General features: G+C 42.3%; 1 protein-coding gene across 1 annotated transcript in view; it reads right to left on the bottom strand.

Annotated features, from left to right (window-relative positions):
• TMEM135 (transmembrane protein 135) overlaps positions 1-21,678 on the bottom strand; it is a 364,456-nt gene that overhangs the window by 23,791 nt on the left and 318,987 nt on the right. Inside the window, exon 7 of the mRNA XM_074956363.1 lies at positions 340-381. Coding sequence (XP_074812464.1) covers positions 340-381 — 42 coding nt within the window. The remainder of the gene's footprint in view (positions 1-339; positions 382-21,678) is intronic.

Genomic DNA, 21,678 nt, shown 5'->3' with positions numbered 1-21,678 from the left:
GAATAATGGGATTTAGGATTCCTGTCTCTGGAAGAGGAAATGTTTAGCGCTCCTTCTCACACATACATCGCCTAGCCCCATGCATTAGCACTGTATTCATTTATTGTAAATCCCCTTTTGTAAAACAGTCACACATTTGAAAACTCTCCTTTCCTGCCAATTCTATATTATGGCCTCTTTGAAATATACAATATGTCTCAAAATACAGGAAACGTTTACACCACTACGGTTTTTGTTAAGGAGATTCCGGCGTCCTATAAAGCAGCTTCCAGTATACACGTTTCCCCAAAACGGTCACTTTGAGCTAAAACTACTGGGTTTGTTTTTTTAGGTACTTACTTAAGCGCAGAGAATGTAAATCCTTTCAAACCATCTTTGCACCTGAAACACAAAAATTAGACTTTTGGTTTTCTGTGACAATCTGCATGCAACGAAAATAAAATCTCAGAGATGAAATATTGATGTAAAGCTGCCTAAGAACAACAACAATTTGAGGATAACGATTTGATCATTAAAAAATCCAATAAAGGAAAATAAGTATGCAACTAATTTATAGCCAACGGGGATAACATAGTTTTCAGCATGAAGTACACCATGGCCTCCTGGAATTTCCTGGGAGACTGTGAACAGAGAACACCCAGAACCTCCTGTGTCAAAACTTTTTGATCAAAACTAATAGGGATATGCAGATCTTTAAAGAAGGAAGATCTAAGTTCTACCCCTGCTGTGACAGTGAGACAAATATTGGCCATGGTCTACAGAAGTAACAATGTGAATTCTTAGGTGGCCGTGGATTTGTTAGTTTTACAAAAAACTGTCATAATGTGCTTGACAAAACATAAACCTACTGAAAGGGATGAGAAGTGTTCTGCACACTTTTTTTTTTTAAACACACTTGGAGTTTGAGAGCTAGTGTCTTCCTTCATATGGGAGCTGAATCCTGCACTCCTTATTCTGGAAAAAACTTCCACTGTAAAAGTCACAGCATGTCAATTGTATGGCAGTTGCTCTGGTTCTGCAGCCCTTCCCCATGAGTGTATGGGACTACTTTTCTGAATAAGGGTAGCAAGAAAGGGCCCTAGATTTGTAAATGCTAATGCTGATTGCGGTATAATATGTAAGCTTTCCTCTAATACTTTGATGTTTTAATTGGCAACTGGAGTTTCAGGAGTTTGATGTTTTCTGAAGTGGGTGTGTTGACTGCAATTGGAGCCTGCAGCTGCTACGGATTCTTCCTGGATGACTATCAGCGTACCAGTGTCCTGCTGCTAGAGAAGCAAAGAGCAGCACTTTTTACTCTAGACATTTGTATTTTTTTCTTTTTAGAGGGCTGTAAATCAGAGGGGAATAGATCATGATGAAAGTGCACTACAGACAGAATATATGACACATAAAAAAGCTGCTATTTTATTCCATTAGTTAAAGAATACATTGTATGCTAACAAAAGATAAAATCCTGCCATTAAGATAGCCAGTTGCCAAGGCTTGGAGAATAGCAGTGGTTGAGCAGAAGGTCCTTGTGCCATGCTGCCCACGCAGGCCACGATGCCTCAGGAAAGCTTGGGGCACCACCATCCCTAGGACATGTAACTGCTACTCCAAGAAAGGAGCAGGTGTAGAGCATTTAGTGCCTGCTGCTGATAGCAGTATGTGTATGGGAAAGTGGGGGAATGGAATGGGAAAGTGGCTTGGATTACTGACTAGGCTTGCCTGGGACTATGTACCACTGGATACATGTTATACAACCCCGCACAGACCATCATTCAGTTGCCCTTCTGCTCTTGGATGTGCTAATGAGGAGGAAAAGGCTCCCGGTGCTGTCTTTCCCCTTTATCAGGCCCTTATCCTGCAATTGATGGCGTGGGTGACTGTGTGAAGCCCCACTGACTTCAGAGGGTTTCATACAGTCTGCTTGTAGGCTATCAACTAAAATTGGGGCCTTAGTTTCTAATTTTATTGTTACTCATGACAGTCTTCTTTGCTCAGAATACAAACAAATAAAATGTGCAATTTAAGTTTAAATACACAAGCAGTCATTTGGAGAGTTTTATACAAACAAAGAAGTAATTATAATGCAACCCTGAAAAGTCATTTTGCCTCAATCTTGCAGCTTCAGTTTGCAAATGCTGCAACAATTATTACATCATTACACCAGTAGATGTCCCTAATCAACTGTTATTCAAGCGGGGACAGATCTGACAGAATTCTTGACCAACATTGTTTCACTAGTCATTTTCTTTTAAATTTGCATCAAAGAAGACAATTAATAAATGAGGCACTGATCTTAAAACACTACCAGACATCTAAGTTACTCAAATGCAAAACATGTAAAAGGTATCCATTACCCTAGGAAACATTAAAAACATTTCTATACAACCTTTCATAATGCCTATCCCCATTAGCCATCTATGATAATTAATCCCCACCTAGTTATTAGTTTGTGTGAGAGGCATTATCAGAGTTATGGTATCACTATTATTTACAATTGTCTTAATGTGAAACCTTCCAAACAAAATGCACCAGCCAGTTACATATATGGCTTAACGCAGGGGCTCTCAACCTTTTACTTTCTGAGGCTCCCCAACATGCTATAAAAAGCTCTATGGCCCACTTGAGACACAATAACTGGTTTTCTGCAAATAAAAGCAAGGACTGGCATTAGGGGATAGCAAGCAGTGCAATTGCCTGGGGCCCCAGGCCACAGGGGCCCCCAGGAAGCTAAGTTGCTCAGGCTTTGACTTCAGTCCCAGGTGGAAGGGTTCAGGGCCCTGGGCTTCAGCCCCATGTGGTGGGACTTCAGCTTTCTGCCCTGGGCCCCAGAGAGTCTAACACTGGCCCTGCTTGGCGGACCCCCTGAAACTTGTTTGCGGTCCCCCAGGGGGCCCCGGACTCCTGGTTGAGAACCACTGGCTAAGCATATAAGCAATATTACAAATATCATTCTATTTGGAGTTCTATTTACAGCTCAGGTTTATTTAGTTTAACAAAGTGAAGGTTAAGGGGTGACTTGATTACAGTGTATAAGTACCTAGATGGGGAACAAATATTTGACAATGGGCTCTTCAATCTAGTAGTGAAAGGTATAACATGATCCAATGGCTGGGAGTTGAAGCTAGACAAATTCCAATTGGAAATTAGACATAAATTTTTAACAGAGAGAGTAATAGCCATTGGAACAATTTACCAAAGGTTGTGGTGGATTCTCCAACACCGACAATTTTTAAATCAGGGTATTTTTCTAAAAGATATGTTCTAGGAATTATCTTGGTAAAGTTCTATGACCCGTGTTATACAGGAGATCGGACTAGATGATCACAATGTTCCCTTCTGACCTCGGAATCTATTAATCATTTCAATGTTGTAAACTTTAACAGTAATACAATCAGCACATGACATCGTTTCTCACAACTCTGAAAGTCACTGGGCCAGATTCTCAACCCCTGCAATTTGGTATCTTTTGGGCATCCTGAGCAGCATGAAGGGCACATACTCTGGCTGCAGCTGGCCAGTTGAGAATTTTCCCTCCAGAGGGGAATTCTCCACTGATGCAAAGCCAGATGAGCCAGCTCCTCTGCCAACTGTCTCTTTCTAGTATGGGTTAGGACAGAAGAGAGAGGGAATGGAGCAGAGCTCTAGGATACTCTAACTTACATCAGGGCTACAGTTGGGCAAGTGTTACAACCCTATAAACAGTTCAGGGGTCCTCAAACTTCTTGTGCCCAACAGATCTTGCCACAGGAGAGAATCTGGTCCATGTTATCCAAAATATCAGATGAAGAAAAATATTACTTGAGGCCACATGCACACATTTTCCCCTAAAGAAAGCTACTCTTGCCACAATCTAGAACAGCTCTCCTGCGTGGAAGCAAAATTCAGGCAGACTTTAACAGTCAGGTCTTAAACCAACTCTAATTTTGTTGAGAGAGGCACGCTTAATCTCTAACCAGTGTGTAGGGAAGGGAAGAGGTCTCCTCACCAAGCTGTAGGGCTAAAACCCAGCTATTATGTTTTCAATTTTTTTTTTTTTTGGCATTCCTTGCTAAAACTTTTCTAAAGGCTCACTCTCTGTGATTGACTGACATGCTCTGCTCAAGAAGTCAGCTGGGAAAAGGAGTTTAATTACTGTGATTTCACCCACTGTACTTGTTGGGAGAATGTGACACGTGCCACATTTACTGAAAAATCACAATATTTTCCACTGAATGCATCCGATGAAGTGAGCTGTAGCTCATGAAAGCTTATGCTCAAATAAATTTGTTAGTCTCTAAGGTGCCACAAGTACTCCTTTTCTTTTTGCGAATATTACCTATGTTATCCTTCAAGGAAAAAGTAAATTAGAAAAATTCAACTTTCCCTACATTGAATTTCATTATGGCTGTGTGTTCTGGGAATTAAGCTCACTCTTCCGCAGGAATAAGAAGTACCATGGCATAACAATTTACTGGTTGTGATAGAATATGCTTAAGAAGGATTAACATATAAAGTAGGTGTCACATACCAGTCCAAAGACTAAGCCTAGTAGCCAGGGGAGAAAATGCCCAGGTTGTCACACCATGAAGCCATGCCCCACAAACCACAGCCCCTGCAATTTCAAGGAGTAAAAGTTGTCCACTCTTCAGTGTGAACTATGCTTCTTGTAATGCACTGTCAATCAGCTTCCTATTTTATAACCTTTAAATACAGGTTACACTCTCTCTTGCTTCTGTTGTAACATCTTTCCTTTCCTTGCTTCTTTTCACTGTGTCCTATATAATGTGTCATTTTCCTGAGTTGCTTTCTGTGTCTGTCTCCTCTTTTCCTTCTCTCTCCCTCCAGCCACTTGCAGCCTCTTTCTCTCCTTTTCCTGATACTATTATTTTAACCTCTTCCTCTATAATTTCTCTTTCCTTTCTTCTCCTATTTCTTTCTTGTCACTCCCAATACCACATTTTTTTAACCTATCCTATCAATATCCCTTGCACCCACCAGATCAAAATGATTTTTTTGCATATCAGAATCAAATGGATTGGGAGCGAAAGGGTGGATTTCTAATTAATAGCTCTGGAGAAAAATGGTTTCTATATGACCCATGAGACACTGGAGATCAAGTGGACGTAATGGCTGTCTGGGCCACCTCCATAATGATTTTGACCCAAAGAGGTGGGCAGGTAAACATGTATTATTAGCCCAAGTTTAGTTCTACTGCAAGCCATCTGAGAACTGCTTGTATATTTGATGGCTTTGAAACATGGAAGTGAGGTTCAGTAATGTTTAACTTTCCCATAAGAACTGAAAGAGATACATATTACTCAATGGGATCAAATGACATCTCAAAACCATTCATTCCAAGCCAACAATATTTTTACCATAACCCTGCTTGTACAAAATAAAATATCAGAGATGTATGGACAAAGGTACAGCCAACCTCTTTCTCTGGCCTCTCAATCAGGCCTGAGGAGATAAGGCTGATGCCAAAGCAGACATTAATAGCTCTTTCTGGTGTTTTTCACACTAGGTGAGTTGGCCTTTTAGCTGTTAAGCCATGATTTTTAATAACAGGTGTTCGTAAGCTTTATTAAATCTGTACTGACCGGTCACTACAACTGACCTTTGCAACAAGAACCAGATTCATCTCAGATACACCAATGTAGACACGAAGTGACTCCACTAACTTCTACAGAATTAGTTGCTCCAGTTTTACACCAGCATGGATCAGAGAAGAATTTGCTCCAGTGTCTTACCATTAGAGATGGAAACCAAACCAAATCTCAAATGTGAACTCATAACCCAAATTTTTGGGGCAGGGAAGGGTTCAGATTTGAAACCCTGGATCAAAACCCACACTTGTGGTTTTGATTCTGTGTGGGATCTAGAACCATAACAAGCCTATTTTCCAGATCCATTTCCAAATGTGGCCCCAAAGGTTAAAACGTGCAAGTTTTGACATTTGGGGCTCAAATCTTTTGAGAACAGTTTACAACATTTCAGTGCCACTTATCCTGAACATGAACCATATCTAGTGTTCAATCAGCAGCTAATATATGTCATCTGAAACCAGACCTGGATTATAACACTATTTCCTCAGTCCATCTCTACCAATTAGGCAGCTTTAGCAAGAAAGTTTTGGAATAATCTATTTTTTCTTTATCATTTTGGCCTTGTTAATAACAACTACAACTCTCCAATCAAATCATATCTTCTCAAAGGGAATATCATCTCAAAGCTTACATACCCTGCAGAAAGGCACCTTTGATATTTATATGACCGATAGAAAGCATCTAAGCTACCCAAAAAAGAACCAGATAGAACTGCTGTGATCCTGGCTGGGCATTCACTATTTTATGACAAGTCAGATTGTAACATAAGTCTTACAAGCATTGAGCCGACATCATATCAAAGCCTCTGGGAGTGAAAGTAAGATATTCCACTCACCAGCTGCTGTTCACATTAAAGAATTCTTCCCTAATATCAAACCTAAGCCTTTGCTTCCTTCAGACTCCTTCTCCGTGTCCTATTACCTACTAAGACTGTGAAAAATTCCTGTCCATTTTTACATTGCTTCCTAAAAAAATCAGAACTGGTGTGGAGAAAGTAAATAAGGAAGTGGAATAATTTACTCCTTTCCATAACACAAGAACTAGGGTTCACCAAATGAAATTAATAGGCAGCAGGTTTAATACAAACAAAAGGAAGTATTTCTTCAGACAATGCACAGTCAACCTGTGGAACTCTTTGCTAGAGGATGTTGTGCAGGCCAAGACTATACCAGGGCTCAAAAAAGAACTAGATAAGTTCAAGGAAAATAGGTCCCTCAATGGCTATTAGCCAGGATGGGCCGAGGCTAGGGACACCATCCGTGTTTGCCAGAAACTGGGAATGGGCGACAGGGGATGGATCACTTGATGATTACCTGTTCTGTTCATTCCCTCTGGGGCACCTGGCATTGGCCGTTGCTGCAAGACAGGATACTGGGCTAGATGGACCATTGGTCTGATCCGGTATGGACATTCTTATGTACCTTCCAGGGAAGGCTGTTTACCAGGAGCTGAAATGCTCTGGGTACATTGTCTCTGTAGAGGCACACTGTGGCAGCACAGCCATGAAGTGCTGGTGTGGCGCACACCATTTGCCCACTGGCACTGCAGAGATTGGTTTGGCACAAGAATATAGCCTGGGCTTCATTAACCTTCCCACAGTCAGTCAGGTCTGGGCGCAGATGTGGCGACAAGGAGAAAAGGTTGGGTTCCAGAGCTGGACAGTGTGGTGCACCACATCCCCAGAGCTGCTACACATGGCCTCTGGGCAGATGGACTAGGCCAGGATCTCCTGTGGATACTGAAGGATATGTGAGGTTTGTTGGTGGGCCTTGCAACTCATTCCACAGCAGCGGGAGGGATGAAGCTCCCCCTCTCCCTGAATGATGTAGAAAAAAATCAGTGAGGAAATTTCTTCCCTTACCCCTCTTCACTTCCGTTTACCATGGAAGGTTGCCAATTGTGATTGGACATATTCCTGAAGGTTTCATCACATAACATAATCTTTAATTAAAGATTAATCTTTAATTCCTGGAGACTCCAGGACAATCCCGTGGGGCTGGCAACCCTAAAGGCAACAATCCTTCCCAGTGCGACAGAGGATATTCCAAGACTGTTCATACAACCATAAAGAATAACCATTCCCAGTTACAGGAGCAGAGCATTTTATAACCACGTTCAGAATGAACTGCTTTAAAATGGTATGGGATCATAAGGCACAACCCACAATCCTGGAAAGGAAATCTGCAGGGGCAATTTTATGACAGAGAAAGGCTTTATAAACTATAGCCATTTTTCTCCCACAAGTTTTCTCTGTTGTAAACTATACATTTAGTTTCCCTCTTTCTTTGCCCAAAGGGCTTATCTACTCAGACCAGTCCTGGGAAAAAATATGAAGGAAATTATTAAAGATAGCATCAACAAAAGAACCTTGTTTCCCAACCCACTATTTTTAATGTAAATTATATCATGTTAGCTAGCATCACACTATGGAGAAAGGGAGAGTTCAATGATTTAAAGGAAAATGTAAAAACACAGCAGTAATATAGTCTCAATTCAAAGGAATAAATAGAAAGTACACATATACATTCAAAAATTGAAGTCATGCTCTGAAACCATCTTTAAAACAGATCTTGAATATTGTTCCAGGTTTCCTCATAGTGTGGACAAGGCATAACTTTTCAAAAAATATTTCAAATTTCAGATTAAAAAATTAACTGCACTGATGTCAAAAGTAGACGATCTGAAACTGTCAATTTTGCTTAAAACAGTCAATATTGCAGCATACAAATGCAAGAAGAGAACAAACTAAGGAAATCTTGTTTCCTTTTTCTTCCATACATGAAAATGATATAGATGCAGGTAGTTAATTATGTGGCATGACTGCAGGATAATTGTGTTCACATTTTGGCATATCCATGAGAAACATCTGAGCTCTAGTTACTGCTCCAGAGTTATGCAATTAGATACCTTCTGAAATTTAGAAATGCTGAGAGTGTTTTATCATTTAAATCAAACTGAAATGTCTTTTAAGTGTGCTTGAATTGCAAAATGACCTCCTCTACTGTATGTCTGGGACAGTTCCTTAGGCCTGGTCTACACTACGAGTTTATGTCGGATTTAGCAGTGTTAAATCCAAATTAACCCTGCAGCCGTCCACACAACGAAGCCATTTTTTCGACATAAAGGGCTCTTAAAACCGATTTCTGTACTATTCCCCGAGGGGATTAGCGCTGAAATTGACATCGCCGTTTTGAATTAGGCTTAGTGTGGACACAATTCAAAGGTATTGGCCTCCGGGAGCTATCCCACAGTGCACCATTGTGACTGCTCTGGACAGCACTCTGAACTCGGATGCACTGGCCAGGTGTACAGGAAAAGCCCCGCGAACTTTTGAATCTCATTTCCTGTTTGGCCAGGCGAGCTCATCAGCACAGGTGACCATGCAGTCCCAGAATCGAAAAAGAGCTCCAGCATGGACCGAACGGGAGGTACTGGATCTGATCGCTGTGTGGGGAGAGGAATCCGTGCTACCAGAACTACGTTCCAAAAGACGAAATGCCAAAACATTTCAAAAAATCTCAGAGGCCATGAGGGACAGAGGCTACATCAGGGACGCAACACAGTGCCGTGTGAAACTTGAGGAGCTCAGACAAGCGTACCAGAAAACCAAAGAATCACACAGACGCTCCAGGACAGAGCCCCAGACATGCCGCTTCTACGCTGAACTGCATGCAATTCAAGGGGGGGCCGCCACCACTACCCCACCCCTGTCTGTGGACTTCGATGATGGGATACTCTCTGCTATGGCTGAGGATTTTGCAGATGGGGAAGATGAGGAGGAAGAGGAAGAGCTTGGGGAGAGCACACAGCCCACTGTTCTCCCCGACAGCCAGGATCTTTTTATCACCCTGACTGAAATACCCTCCCAACCCAACGAAGCCAGAGAAGGGACCTCTGGTGAGTGTACCTTTTTAAATATAATACATGTTATAAAAGCAAGCATTTTTTAAAGATTAAGTAGCCCTGAGGACTTGGGATGCACTTTAAAAGCCTTTGCAGAAGGTTTCTGGGGAGAGCAGCCTTATTCCATCCTCCAGGGTAGGAGACTTTAGCATGCCATGCTAGTAGCGAGTAATCTGGTATCATTGCATGACAAAGCCTGGCAGCGTATGGTCCCGGTGTTTGCTGGCATTCAAGCAACATCCGTGCTTTATCTCTCTGTGTTATCCTCAGGAGAGTGATATTGTTCATGGTAACCTGGTTAAAATAGGGGAATTTGATTAAGGGGACATTCAGAGGTGGCCATTCCTACTGGACTGTTTGCCTGTGGCTGAAAATAAATCCTCCTTGCAGTTAGCCCACGGTGGGGGGGGGGGGGGCATTGGCTCTGAGCTGTTCGTGTTTGGCTAGCAGGGATCTTCCCTGATACCAGCCAGGCGGTGGGGGGGAGGGGAAAAGCGATCATCCCAGAGAATTGGATCGGGGGAGGGGGTTCGTTTGGTTTCTGCTGCTGCACGTTAACAGGAAAACTGCAGCACTAAATGGCCAATTCAACAGGATTTGCTTGGTATGGGAAAGGAGGGGGCTGCTGTTATGAAGGTTGCAGAAGCCGAAAGACTATGGCTTACTATGGCCGCCAGCAAGCCGAATTCTGTTGCCTGGCCCTGCATGTGTGATCTCTAACACCAAAGCTGCAGGCACTCAATATAAGATGCAAAATGCGACCTTGTACCAAAATCACATGTGCTATGTAATGTGAATAGTGTTGTTCACCGTGAAAGAGTATAGCCATTGTTCTGTAAAATGTATCTTTTTAAGTACTTCACTCCCTTTTTTTCCTCCAGCAGCTGCAAATGTTTCAAGCCTCCCTCCTCCGTCCCAGAGGCTATCTCAGATAAGGCGGTGAAAAAAACGCACGTGCGATGAAATGTTCTCTGAGCTCATGCAGTCGTCTGGCACTGACAGAGCTGTGTGGAGGGACACAATAGCAGAGTACAGGACAGTGGCCGATGAATGTGAGGAGAGCTGGTGGCAGGAAGATCAGAGGAGGCATGAGGAAACGCTGGGGCTACTGCAGGATCAAATGGACATGCTCCGGTGTCTGGTGGAGGTTCATGAACGGTAGCAGGATCACAGACTGCCACTGCAGCCCCTGCTTAACCACTCTCTCTCCTCCCCAAGTTCCATAGCCTCCTCACCCAGACGCCCAAGAACACGAGGTGGGAGGCTCCAAGCACCCAACCACTCCACCCCAGTGGACAGCCCAAGCAACAGGTCTGAGGTCTGAGCGAGTCAGTAAACTGCGCCAGCGACCCTTTAAACTTCCAAATGCACACTCTATCACCATTCTGCACTTGCTCAGCCTTTAGTTGAACAGCTCCTGACAACTGTCCAGGATGCCTGTGTACGGATTCATAAGCCAGGGCAATAAGGGGTAGGCTGGATCCCCAAGGATAACTATACGCATTTCAACATCCCCAAAAGTTATTTTCTGGTCTGGGAAGTAAATCCCTTCCTGCAGCCGTTTAAACAGACCAGAGTTCCTGAAGACGTGAGCGTCATGAACCTTTCCCGGCCATCCCACGTTGATGTTGGTGAAATGTCCCTTGTGATCCACCAGTGCTTGCAGTACCCCTTGCGGTTTATGTACTGGCTGCCCTGTTGGTCTGGTCCCAAGATAGGGATATGCATTCCGTCTATAGCCCCACCACAGTTAGGGAATCCCATTGCAGCAAAGCCATCTAGTATGACCTGCACATTTCCCAGAGTCACTACCTTTGATAGCAGCAGCTCAGTGACTGTGTTGGCTACTTGCATCACAGCAACCCCCACAGTAGATTTGCCCACTCCAAATTGATTACCGACTGACCGGTAGCTGTCTGGCATTGCAAGCTTCCACAGGGCTATTACCACTCGCTTGTGAACTGTGAGGGCTGCTCTCATCTTGGTATTCTTGCGCTTCAGGGCAGGGGAAAGCAAGTCACAAAATTCCATGGAAGTGCCCTTACGCATGTGAAAGTTTCAGAGCCACTGGGAATCATCCCAGACCTGCAACACGGTGCGGTCCCAGCAGTCTGTGCTTGTTTCCCGGGCCCAGAATCGGCGTTCCACGGCATGAGCCTGCCCCATTAACACCATGATCTCCAAATTGTGGGGGAACGCGGTTTTAGAGAAAAGTGTGTTCATGTCCTCATCACCGCGCTGCCATCCCCTCCTCGCCTGGTTTTTCAGGTGCTGGTTCTGCATACACTGCACAATAATGAGCGAGGTGTTTACAATGATCATAACTGCTGTGGTGAGCTGAACGGGCTCCATGCTTGCTATGCTATGGCGTCTGCTCCTGCTCGGGCAATCCAGGGAAAAGGGCGCGAAACGATTGTTTGCCATTGCTCTGGCGGAGGGAGGAGCGACTGACAACATGAGTTACAGGGTTGGCTTACAGGGAATTAAAATCAACAAAGGGGGTGGCTTTGCGAGAAACAGAATGGCCCCCTCAAGGATAGAACTCAAAACCTCAAGGACAGAACTCAAAACTCGGTTTAGCAGGCCATTGATCTCATGGAGGGAGGAAAAAATGAATACAAAACAAATCTGGTCTATTTCTTGTTTTGATCCACTTCACCTATCTTTATACATCTTGCTGGCAGCAGACTGCAGTATGACCACTAGCCATCATCATCTCCTGGATGCTCGGCAGAAGATGGTGCAGTATGACTGCTGGCCATCGTCTTCTGCTGGCTGCAGATTAAAAGACAGTGCACTGCCCGTAGCACTGAATCGCCATGAGACGAAACTTAAAAGGCAAAATGACCTGGCTGAGTCACTCCCATGTTTGCCCAGGCACCCCTGACCTCATCGAGGTCGGTTAAAAGAGCACCCTGGACTACGTCGACAATGCCTACCAGTCATACTGCACTGTCTGTTGCCAAAAGGCAATAAACTGTTGCTGTGTAGCAATGCAGTATCGCGTCTGCTAGCACCCAGGAGACATACGGTGACGGTTAGCTGAGCGGGCTCCATGCTTGCCGTGGTATGGCGTCTGCACAGGTAACTCAAGGAAAAAGGCGCAAAACAATTGTCTGCCCTTGCTTTCATGGAGGGAGGGAGGGAAGGGGGGCCTGACGATATGTACCCAGAACCACCTGTGACAATGTTTTAGCCCCATCAGGCATTGGGATTTCTACCCAGAATTCAAATGGGCGGCGGAGACTGCGGGAACTGTGGGATAGCTATCCACAGTGCAACGCTCCGGAAGTCGACGGTTGCCTCAGTACTGTGGACACACTCTGCCGACTACATGCACTTAGAGCATTTGTGTGGGGACACACACAATCGACTGTATAAAAACGCTTTCTACAAAACCGACTTCTATAAATTCGACCTAATTTCGTAGTGTAGACAAGGCCTTAGGGCTTATCTTCACTACTGCTCTCCAATCAACATAATTACTCCACCTCAACGAGAGGGAGAAGCTATGTCCCACCAATATAACAGTGTAGACACCACTTTAAGGCAATGTAACTTGCTTAGTGGGGTGGTTTTTTCAGACCCCTGAGTGACGTAAGTTACATCGACTTAAGCAGTAGTGTAGACAAGCCCTTAGATTTGTCACCTACAAAGAATGGCTCAGGTGGGGAATCTCCCTCACTTCCTCTACAGTGAAGAATGATGGAAAGAATTCATTTAGCTTCTCGGAATGGCCTTGTTTACCTTGAGTGCTCCTGTAGCGGCCCTTTAGCTCCTTGATATTTCAGCGGTCCTACTGTGTGACAGGCTTTTCTGCTTCTGGTGTATTTAAAAAATGTCTTGCTATTAGTTTTTGAGTCTCTTGCTAGTTGCTCTTCAAATTCTTTTTTGGCCTGCCTAATTATATGTAACCCCTTTAAATCTTTGTCCTGAGGGGAGGAAGTGCTGATTGTCCCAGGAAATGCTGGGGGGTTTTTGGAGGGAGAGAGAAAGGAGAGGGCGTATGTGTCTGGAGCTCCAGACAGAAGGGCCGCAGCAAGCAGGCCCTCACAGACTGAAGCAGCCGAGAATCTGCCTGAAGCCAGGGAGGGGCAGGGATGCCCCAGGACAGGAGTCAGAAGGAGCACTGTGCCAGGGAGAAATTGCCCGAGAAGGCCAAACAAGAGCTGGACCCAGTATCACTGCTACCCAGAGCTGTATGGGGCTGGGAGTACTGGGGCTTGTGACTTTGCATTGGGAATAAGGAGGGCGGCTATAGCTAGCTAGGTGGGGAGGTTGTCGCTCTGTGTGGGTTTGCAGAGAGCAGCAGAAGAGGGCACCGGAGGGGTTTGTTGGGGAAAGTTTACCCGCCAAAGATGACCAGGAGCACCCAAGACTCATCACCAGACTACTCTTAGTACAGACACGTTGCTCAGCATCTGCCCTTTCAGACTGTGGCACCACGGGGCCTGTGGGGCCTTGTGTTGAATGTAATCCTGATTTACCGCTTCTCCTATATTTCCCCCTGTTGTTTTTCTCCATTCATCCCTCTGTGAATAAATATTTCCCTTTCCTATATTCATCGTACTATTCCGGTGTCTGTGTGTGTTCACTTTGGGGGATTTGAAACAGGTGCCCCTGCGGTGGAAGGGACTTTCCCTGCTGCATTCCTGCACGTGTCTTTTCTTGGCCAGAGCTGCGGCAGACTCTATCTTGGCCACGAGGGCGCTCTAGTTACACATACTTTTACACTTGGCTTGCCAGACTCTATGCTCCTTTCTATCTTCCTCAGTAGGATTCGAATTCCAGTTTTTAAAGGATGCCTTTTTGCCTCTAACTGTTTCTTTTACTCTGTTGTTATAGCCATGGTGGCATTTTTGGGGTCCTCTTACTGTTCTTTTTAATTTGGGGTAGACATTCAATTTGAGCCTTTATTATGGTGTTTTTAAGACATTTCCATGCAGCTTGCAGGCATTTCATTCTTGTGACTGTTCCTTTTAATTTTTATTTAACGAGTGCCCTCAGTTTTGTGTAGTTCCCCTTTCTGAAGTTAAATGCTACTGTGATGGGCTTCTTTGGAATTCCCCTTCCCCAACATAAGGATGTTAAATTTAATTATATTATGGATGCTATTACCAAGTGGTTCAGCTATATTCACCTCTTGGACAAGATTCTGCGCTCCACTTAGGACTAAATCAAGAATTGCCTCTCCTCTTGTTGGATTCAGGACTAGCTTCTCCAAGAAGCAGTTGTTAATGGTGTCTAGAAACTTTATTTCTGCATCCTGTGCTGAGGTGACATGTATCCAGGGAATATAGGCGTAGCTGAACTCCCCCGTTATTATTGCATTTTCTATTTTATTTCCCTGAGTATTTCACAATCATCTTTCACCATCCTGGCAGGGGGTAGGTAATATATTCCTACTGCTATATTCTTATTATTCAAGCATAGGATTTCTAGCCATAGAGATTCTGTGGTACAGTTTGATTCATTTAAGATTTTTCCTATATTTGACTCTATGCTTTCTTTCACATATAGTCTTATTCCCACACCAGCACGATCTACTCTGTCATTCTTATATATTTTATACCCTCGTACTACTGTGTCCCATTGATTATCATGGTTCCACCAAGCTTCTGTGACGCCTATTATATCAATGTCCTCATTTAATACCATGCACTCAAGTTTACCCATCTTAGTATTTAGACTTCTAGCATTTCTATATGAACACTTTCAAAATGAGTGGGATTTCAAGATGGCAATAATATAGAAAAGGTCACTCATAATTTCTTATATAATACACACAAAACCATGATTTAACAACAGTTAATACTGCAGCAGGATATGCTCCACCCACCCAAAACCTTAAAAATATGCAAATAAAATTTTAAGGGAAAAGTCTCCAGGATTCAATGCCACTTTTAGCACAGTTATACATTCTAACACTTCCATCTTCAAAAGACAGAAAAAATATGCACCCCAACTTCATCGAATTGTGCTTTTTATACAAAACCTTAACTCTGGCCTAATGCTCTTTCGTATTACTGACTGTCTCACATTCTAAACGTGTGCAGCCTTACTCCACTTTAACATTTCAGAGGTCACAGTTAATATTGGTCACACTTAAAGTTTATTTTGCTTTTGAAAGATTCTACTTGTTTGAGATAGATTCCATGTACTTAAAATGAACACTGCTGGAACTAGTAATATTGCTCAAAAAAGCCCACCTTTTAAAATGAGACCATTGTAAGCAGTGGATTAATGGACATCAAATCTTGGCAACAAAACAGAATATTTAATTGGCAATCAAATGTAAGGTTTTGACTGATAGCATTCCCCACTCTGAATCCAGGACTGTAACTTGACTTCAGTATAAAAACAGTTTTCCTTTTCACTTCAGTGTCACATTCTTGTTAGAATTGCGTTTCTAAAAATGTAATTGCTTGGATTGCTCAGATTGACTTGAATGGGACTACTCAAAGTTAAGCAAACACTTGAGTGATTTTCTGGATCAGGACTCAGCACTTTGCAGGATCAATCCCTAAAGGGTAGGTGGGGGTGGAGGGAAGCAGAAAATAAAAGCAAGATAATGAATGTCCACATCATAGGATGGTCATGTGATCAAAAGTGCATATTTTTTCTATCTATCTAACTCCAAATGCCTCTTTTAAATAGCCATTAGTAGTTTACAGGAAATATTTCAGCCCTCGAGTTTAAGGCAAGCCACTGACATCTGAATTCAGTTACTGCAGCGTTTTCTTTCTGCTTGGCAAAAGTGCGAGGACTGCTTGAGTACCAACTCTGAGTGACACCCAGATGCACACACTTAAAAATTCTTAGTGCATCTGGGAAGAAAAACAGCCATCAAAGAAACACAGTTCTGTATGAGAACTTGAACTCACAGTAGTTTACAACAGTGCTGAGGGTGTGTATTGCATTTGTGACTTACAAGGTGCACTTTGCTTTTGCCATCTAATATGCTTATTCAAGAGTGTACGTATTCATCCAGGAGTACAGCATTCTGTACCAGTGACAAGTCATTTCCCACCCCCCCGCAAGACAAGATAGATACACCTCTGGAATTCACATTTTCACTGACCTCCAGCTGACCCGTGATTACACCGGGAAAGACAGAAGTTGTTTTACCTGGTTCTTTTGTACATAAAAAATGGCTCTGATAGACCTAAAGCGCTACCAATTATGTCTGCTGCTCCTATGTTCGTAATTTTATTTCAGAGCACAAGTTTCAGTCAAACCAGAGCTATGTAGTATAACTTTGGAGTTCCATTCCAGAACATATTTAAACACAGATGATACCACCTTTAGAGGAAACTGTAAGACATGCCTTCCTGCAAAAGCCTTCTTGCAATAACATTAGAAGAATGACTGATATAGCAGAGATAAATTCAACATATTCTAGCAATGCTTAAGAAAGAAAGGTACAGAAGATGCCAGTTCGGTGACCTAACCATGAATTGTACTTTAAATTGTTAGCACCAGAAACCAGGGTGATGTACATACTATAAATAGGTATATATTACTGTCCTATCAAAAGATGTCACTGCATATAGAGCTGATTATTTTTAGGTCTCGTATTTACTGAGCAAACACTAGTGGTTCTGAACTTACACATACGCTTGTCATTCAGCTCCTGAGGTAACACATAAGACCCAAGTCTAGGCATTCCTTTATACCAATACAAAATGCTAATACAAAAAAGTTAAACTAATGGTCTTTTTAAAATCAAATCCTAACCTTTTATCCCATCTCATCTCTACACTAACTATAATTGCTGTTTGTTTTAACACTTTCATTCCATCACTATTATTTACCATGAAATAACAGCAGCATTCCTGTAGCAAGCTTTTTCAGTTCCAAGCTTCTACCATACCAAACAGCAGTCAGGCAGCTTAAGAGGGTTAGCATGTAATTCACATTGCTCTGAGTATTTCTTATCACTTCAAATTCTGTATATAAATTTACAGAAAGGAAACGTAGTTCACTTATTATGATATGGGGGGCCACATTTTCCAAAATACCTAAGACCCATTGACTTTAAAAGACTTAGGCGCCTGAGTGCCTAAGTCATTTTTGAAAATGTTATTCTAGAGCAAGTTCTTGAACTGGGGTCCATGGACCACCAGTGAACAGGAGAATCTCTGAAGGATAGTGTTTGAGACACGAGAACTGAGGGGACCTGGATGTTAGGAAGGGAAGTTGTACATGAGCGGATCTCTCCCTTACAAAAGAGTCTGCTGAACTGAATGGTGGGAGAACCCTAGATTAGATTTTCCCCCTTGCTGGTTTATTTTTAAACAGTTAAATTGGCTGTAGCACTGGTGAAAGGTGCCATAATGAAGTTATGTATATTAATGCCTTTGACTGCAAATTCTGAAAGATATTTTCATGTCATCGCAGTCTTGGAGCATAAGATTTTGAACGAAGGCACAGCTGGAACTAGTGGGTACCCTTGGATGAACTTCTGTTCCTTTCAAGTCCAAAACTTACATAAATGTGGTTTCTGAACTATAAAGATTGTAATTTCCCCAATTTTGATTTTTAATAATAAAAACATGAAGAAAAGTCAGACTCAGCAATTTAACAAGAACTAAATACTTATGGAATACAATCACAAATAGAAGCCATAGAAACATCCTAGACAAGTATAATAAAAGGAAAGAACAAATTATTTATAATAATATTCCTCCAATTAAGAGTTATAGCCGGAAAATTAAACCTTGTGGATATCTGCTGTTCAATTTTTGGGGACCAATAAAACCTTCATATTTATTTAAAACTTATTTGTAATCTACCGACACAATAGAAATCTTCTGTATTTAGTGCCACTATGTAGAAAAAGTAGCAATCAGTGTTGTCAACTCTCATGATTGTATTGTGAGTCTGCCATAGTTTGTTTTTCTTAAAGCCTCAGCTCCTGGATTCACAGGGTTACATGCAAATATAAGGTTTCATCAAAAAACAAAACGAACCATATTTCTAGCTCTCGTGATTGCAGAGAAAAGCATGACAATGTGAGCTGTGTGTATCCTAAAGGCTCAAAAACCAGACAGCAGTAAAAAGAACCCTACATTTCTTTTTTTTACGTTGGGCCTGGTCTACACGAGGCAACTTACGTTGGCATAACTATGTCACTTAAGTGTGTGGAAAATCCACACCCATGAGCGATGCAGTTATACCAACCTAACTCCCGGTGTACACAGCACTCTGTCGACAGGAGGCCTTCTCCTGCCGACACAGCTACCGCCTCCTTGGTAGGTAGAGTACCTACGCTGAAGGGAGAAGGTCTCCTGTTGACATAGTTAGTGTCTTCACTGAAGCGCTACAGTGGCGTTGCTGTGCTGCTGCAACGCTGTACATATAGACAAACTGTTAGTGTCATGATTTTGGGGCTTCACTTTTTATTTATGTATTTATTTATTTATTTTTGACACATTTAAGGGTTGGAAATACAGAGCAAAAAATCTGTTGTATTTCATTTATTCATAGAGCTTTAAAGTAATCTGGAAAAATATTGACTGCTATGCATGCAGAGTTAGAAGCAAGAATAAAATCAGAGGTGAGAGTAATTCACAGATTGGAGGACAATCAGCCCCCCCTTTTCTATGCCTACCAGTGAGGATCTTTCATATCTAAAGAGTATTATAATGAAAAACTGAAGGTATGTTTCTGTGTTGCTCTCCACTAGGAGCAACTGAGGAAATACATCCATTTCACACTAACTTCAGAAAACACCCAATTCGGAGAAACAAACTTTTTAAAATAAACTATTTTAAAAACCTGTTACTCTTCCAGACAGGGCTGGTTATGTGGGAGGTATATGCTTTTGTGGTCCTTTAGAACAACGCCAGAAGGATGCGTCATGTACACACAATTATGTGGTTTTCCAGATTTGGCAGTGCTTCCTCAAAATATAACATCCATATTCTAGTCAAGTGTTCTTTCCTAAAACACATGGTTAATCCAGTATCTAAGTATCTGACAGGCAGGCCTTGGCTCAAACAAGCCTCTCTTGGCCGCTGGCATTTAAAATTGGGAGTGAAGGCTTTTGATTTCAAGCCATGCCTTGTTTTGCCTCTGTCCATTTTTCATAGAAATAAACGGTCACACAGGCTCCAAAGGCAATGTTGCAAGTGGTGTACAATAGAGAAAAAATGGATACACAAATCCTCATAGATCCTTTCTGGCCTTAAAATCTGTGAAATGATTGCAATACAGATGAGGGTAATAATATATAATATATTAACTGTCCACTGTGCACGCTAGGGTTTTTTAAAAAGGCAGCCTGCAGTTCTTCTAACTTCATATTTAGGCTCCTAAATAAAAGGCTGAGCACTTGGCCCCAGGTTTCTAAAGATATTTAGACATTATGACTCCTAAATGCCTAAATCCTTTTGAAAATGAGATTTAGGCTCCTAAATCGGGTAGGCATTGCAACACTGAGCACCGCAACGCCTAAATACGTGTAAAAATATTGGTCTTAATAACCCCCATTAAAGTCAATACTTTTGAGAATCAGACTACTTATTTAGGCCTAAATATGGACTTAAAAGCAAAACTTTGGGCACCCATTTAAAAAAAAAATATTGATCCTACTGTTCTAGGATTTTGAGACTACAGCCACAAATATATCAGAGTACAAAGGATATTAAAATTATGGTATTTCCACCCCCAAAGGAAATGATCTAGTAATGCAATTATAAAAGTAATGATAGTGCACACTTCAACAGGAACAGGATAGTCTACCAGGGTGTAGGAATGCTGGGGAGACTTTATCTGGATCTAGTGTAGCCAGGGAAGGATAAACTTAACACTCTCACACACTAGATAACAATAACTACTACTAATCCAACTACAAACTGTGGCCTTTTAAAACAACGGGGGCTCCCCTCACCATTTTGTCACTACATTTACCTGCTGTAACATGATACTTGCTGAGATGCAGAGCATATAATGTCAAATAACATGACACAGTGAGTGACCGATTTTGACATGTTACGGTTAAACATGTAAACTTGCTTGACAGGGCAAATAACTGGCCCTGACAAACAGGAAGCAATTTATCTGGAAATATTTGCTAACGTTATCTGAATGCAGACAAACCACAGAACTGAAGGCTGAGCCAAACCAAGTGGTCTTTTCAGCTCTGCAAGCCAAACAAATAATCCAAGTCGCTGGAGTTGACTATGCATACGTATCACTGCTGTCACACAGAGATAATGCCAAAATATTCTCAGTGACTGCTCATCCTCAGTCAGGCAGTTGGAAGCCTTCAGTAGCTCGCCTACTTTTTATCACCATATCTTAGAGAAAAAAAAAACAGCTATCACTGTGATACCTTAATACCATACAATAAATATAAGCATGCCCTAAATGGCAATGTCTTCGGTCTCCCTTGTTCCCACTGTACATATTTGGATGTGGTTTTTTCCCCCTCTCTTGCCTTTCCTCTGTCTCCAATGTTCCGAACTATGGGCTAGTCTTTGGTAAATGCTGTTACTGTTGGAAGGCACTGTCAAAGGGGTGGGTCTTCCATTTAGACCTGATCATTGTCATTGTTTTCTGATAGCTTCTGCTAAGGTGTTCCATAGCCGAGTCCTGCTACTGAAAATACTCTGCTCCAAAAAGTCTTCTCCTGGGAGTGTCTAATTGAAGCATTTCTTGTGCAGCACAATTGTCTTGGAGGACCCTGGTTAGATAGGTAGCCTTTGAGGTAGTTGGCTCTAACCTAAGTGTTTGCTATATCAAGACTAGGACCTTAAATTCAATCTGAAAAAGGGATAGAACGCTAGCAGAGCTCACAGAATACTGATGCGATGTGTACACACTTGCTTTTGCTTCAACTTCCTGGAGGCAGTCAGATTCATCCCTAATAGAGTTAATGGAGGTGACTGAGTTGAGAAACACATCTGAGAGGAAAAGGAATAATTTCCTGACCAGCAGAAGATGGTAAAATATGTTTCTTGCCACTGATGCAATGCCAGGTCCAAAAACAATGAATATTCCAGCAATTCCACTGTGTCATGTTATTTGACATTATATGGGCTTGAACTAACTTGGTACCAGTGGCTGGATGCATTTAATTTAGGGTGTGCTGACGGTTCAGCAAGATCCTTGAGTTTCCTGCCACTTCCTTGATGCATCACCTCTGTCCTCCCTGGGTGCAGTCTAAACTTTTCATCCAATAACCTATTTCTTC

Source organism: Natator depressus, chromosome 1 (genome assembly GCF_965152275.1).
Source record: "Natator depressus isolate rNatDep1 chromosome 1, rNatDep2.hap1, whole genome shotgun sequence".
NCBI classification, from domain to species: domain Eukaryota; kingdom Metazoa; phylum Chordata; order Testudines; family Cheloniidae; genus Natator; species Natator depressus.
The sequence above is the reverse complement of the archived record's forward strand: the minus strand, read 5'-3'. Positions and strand labels throughout refer to the sequence as shown.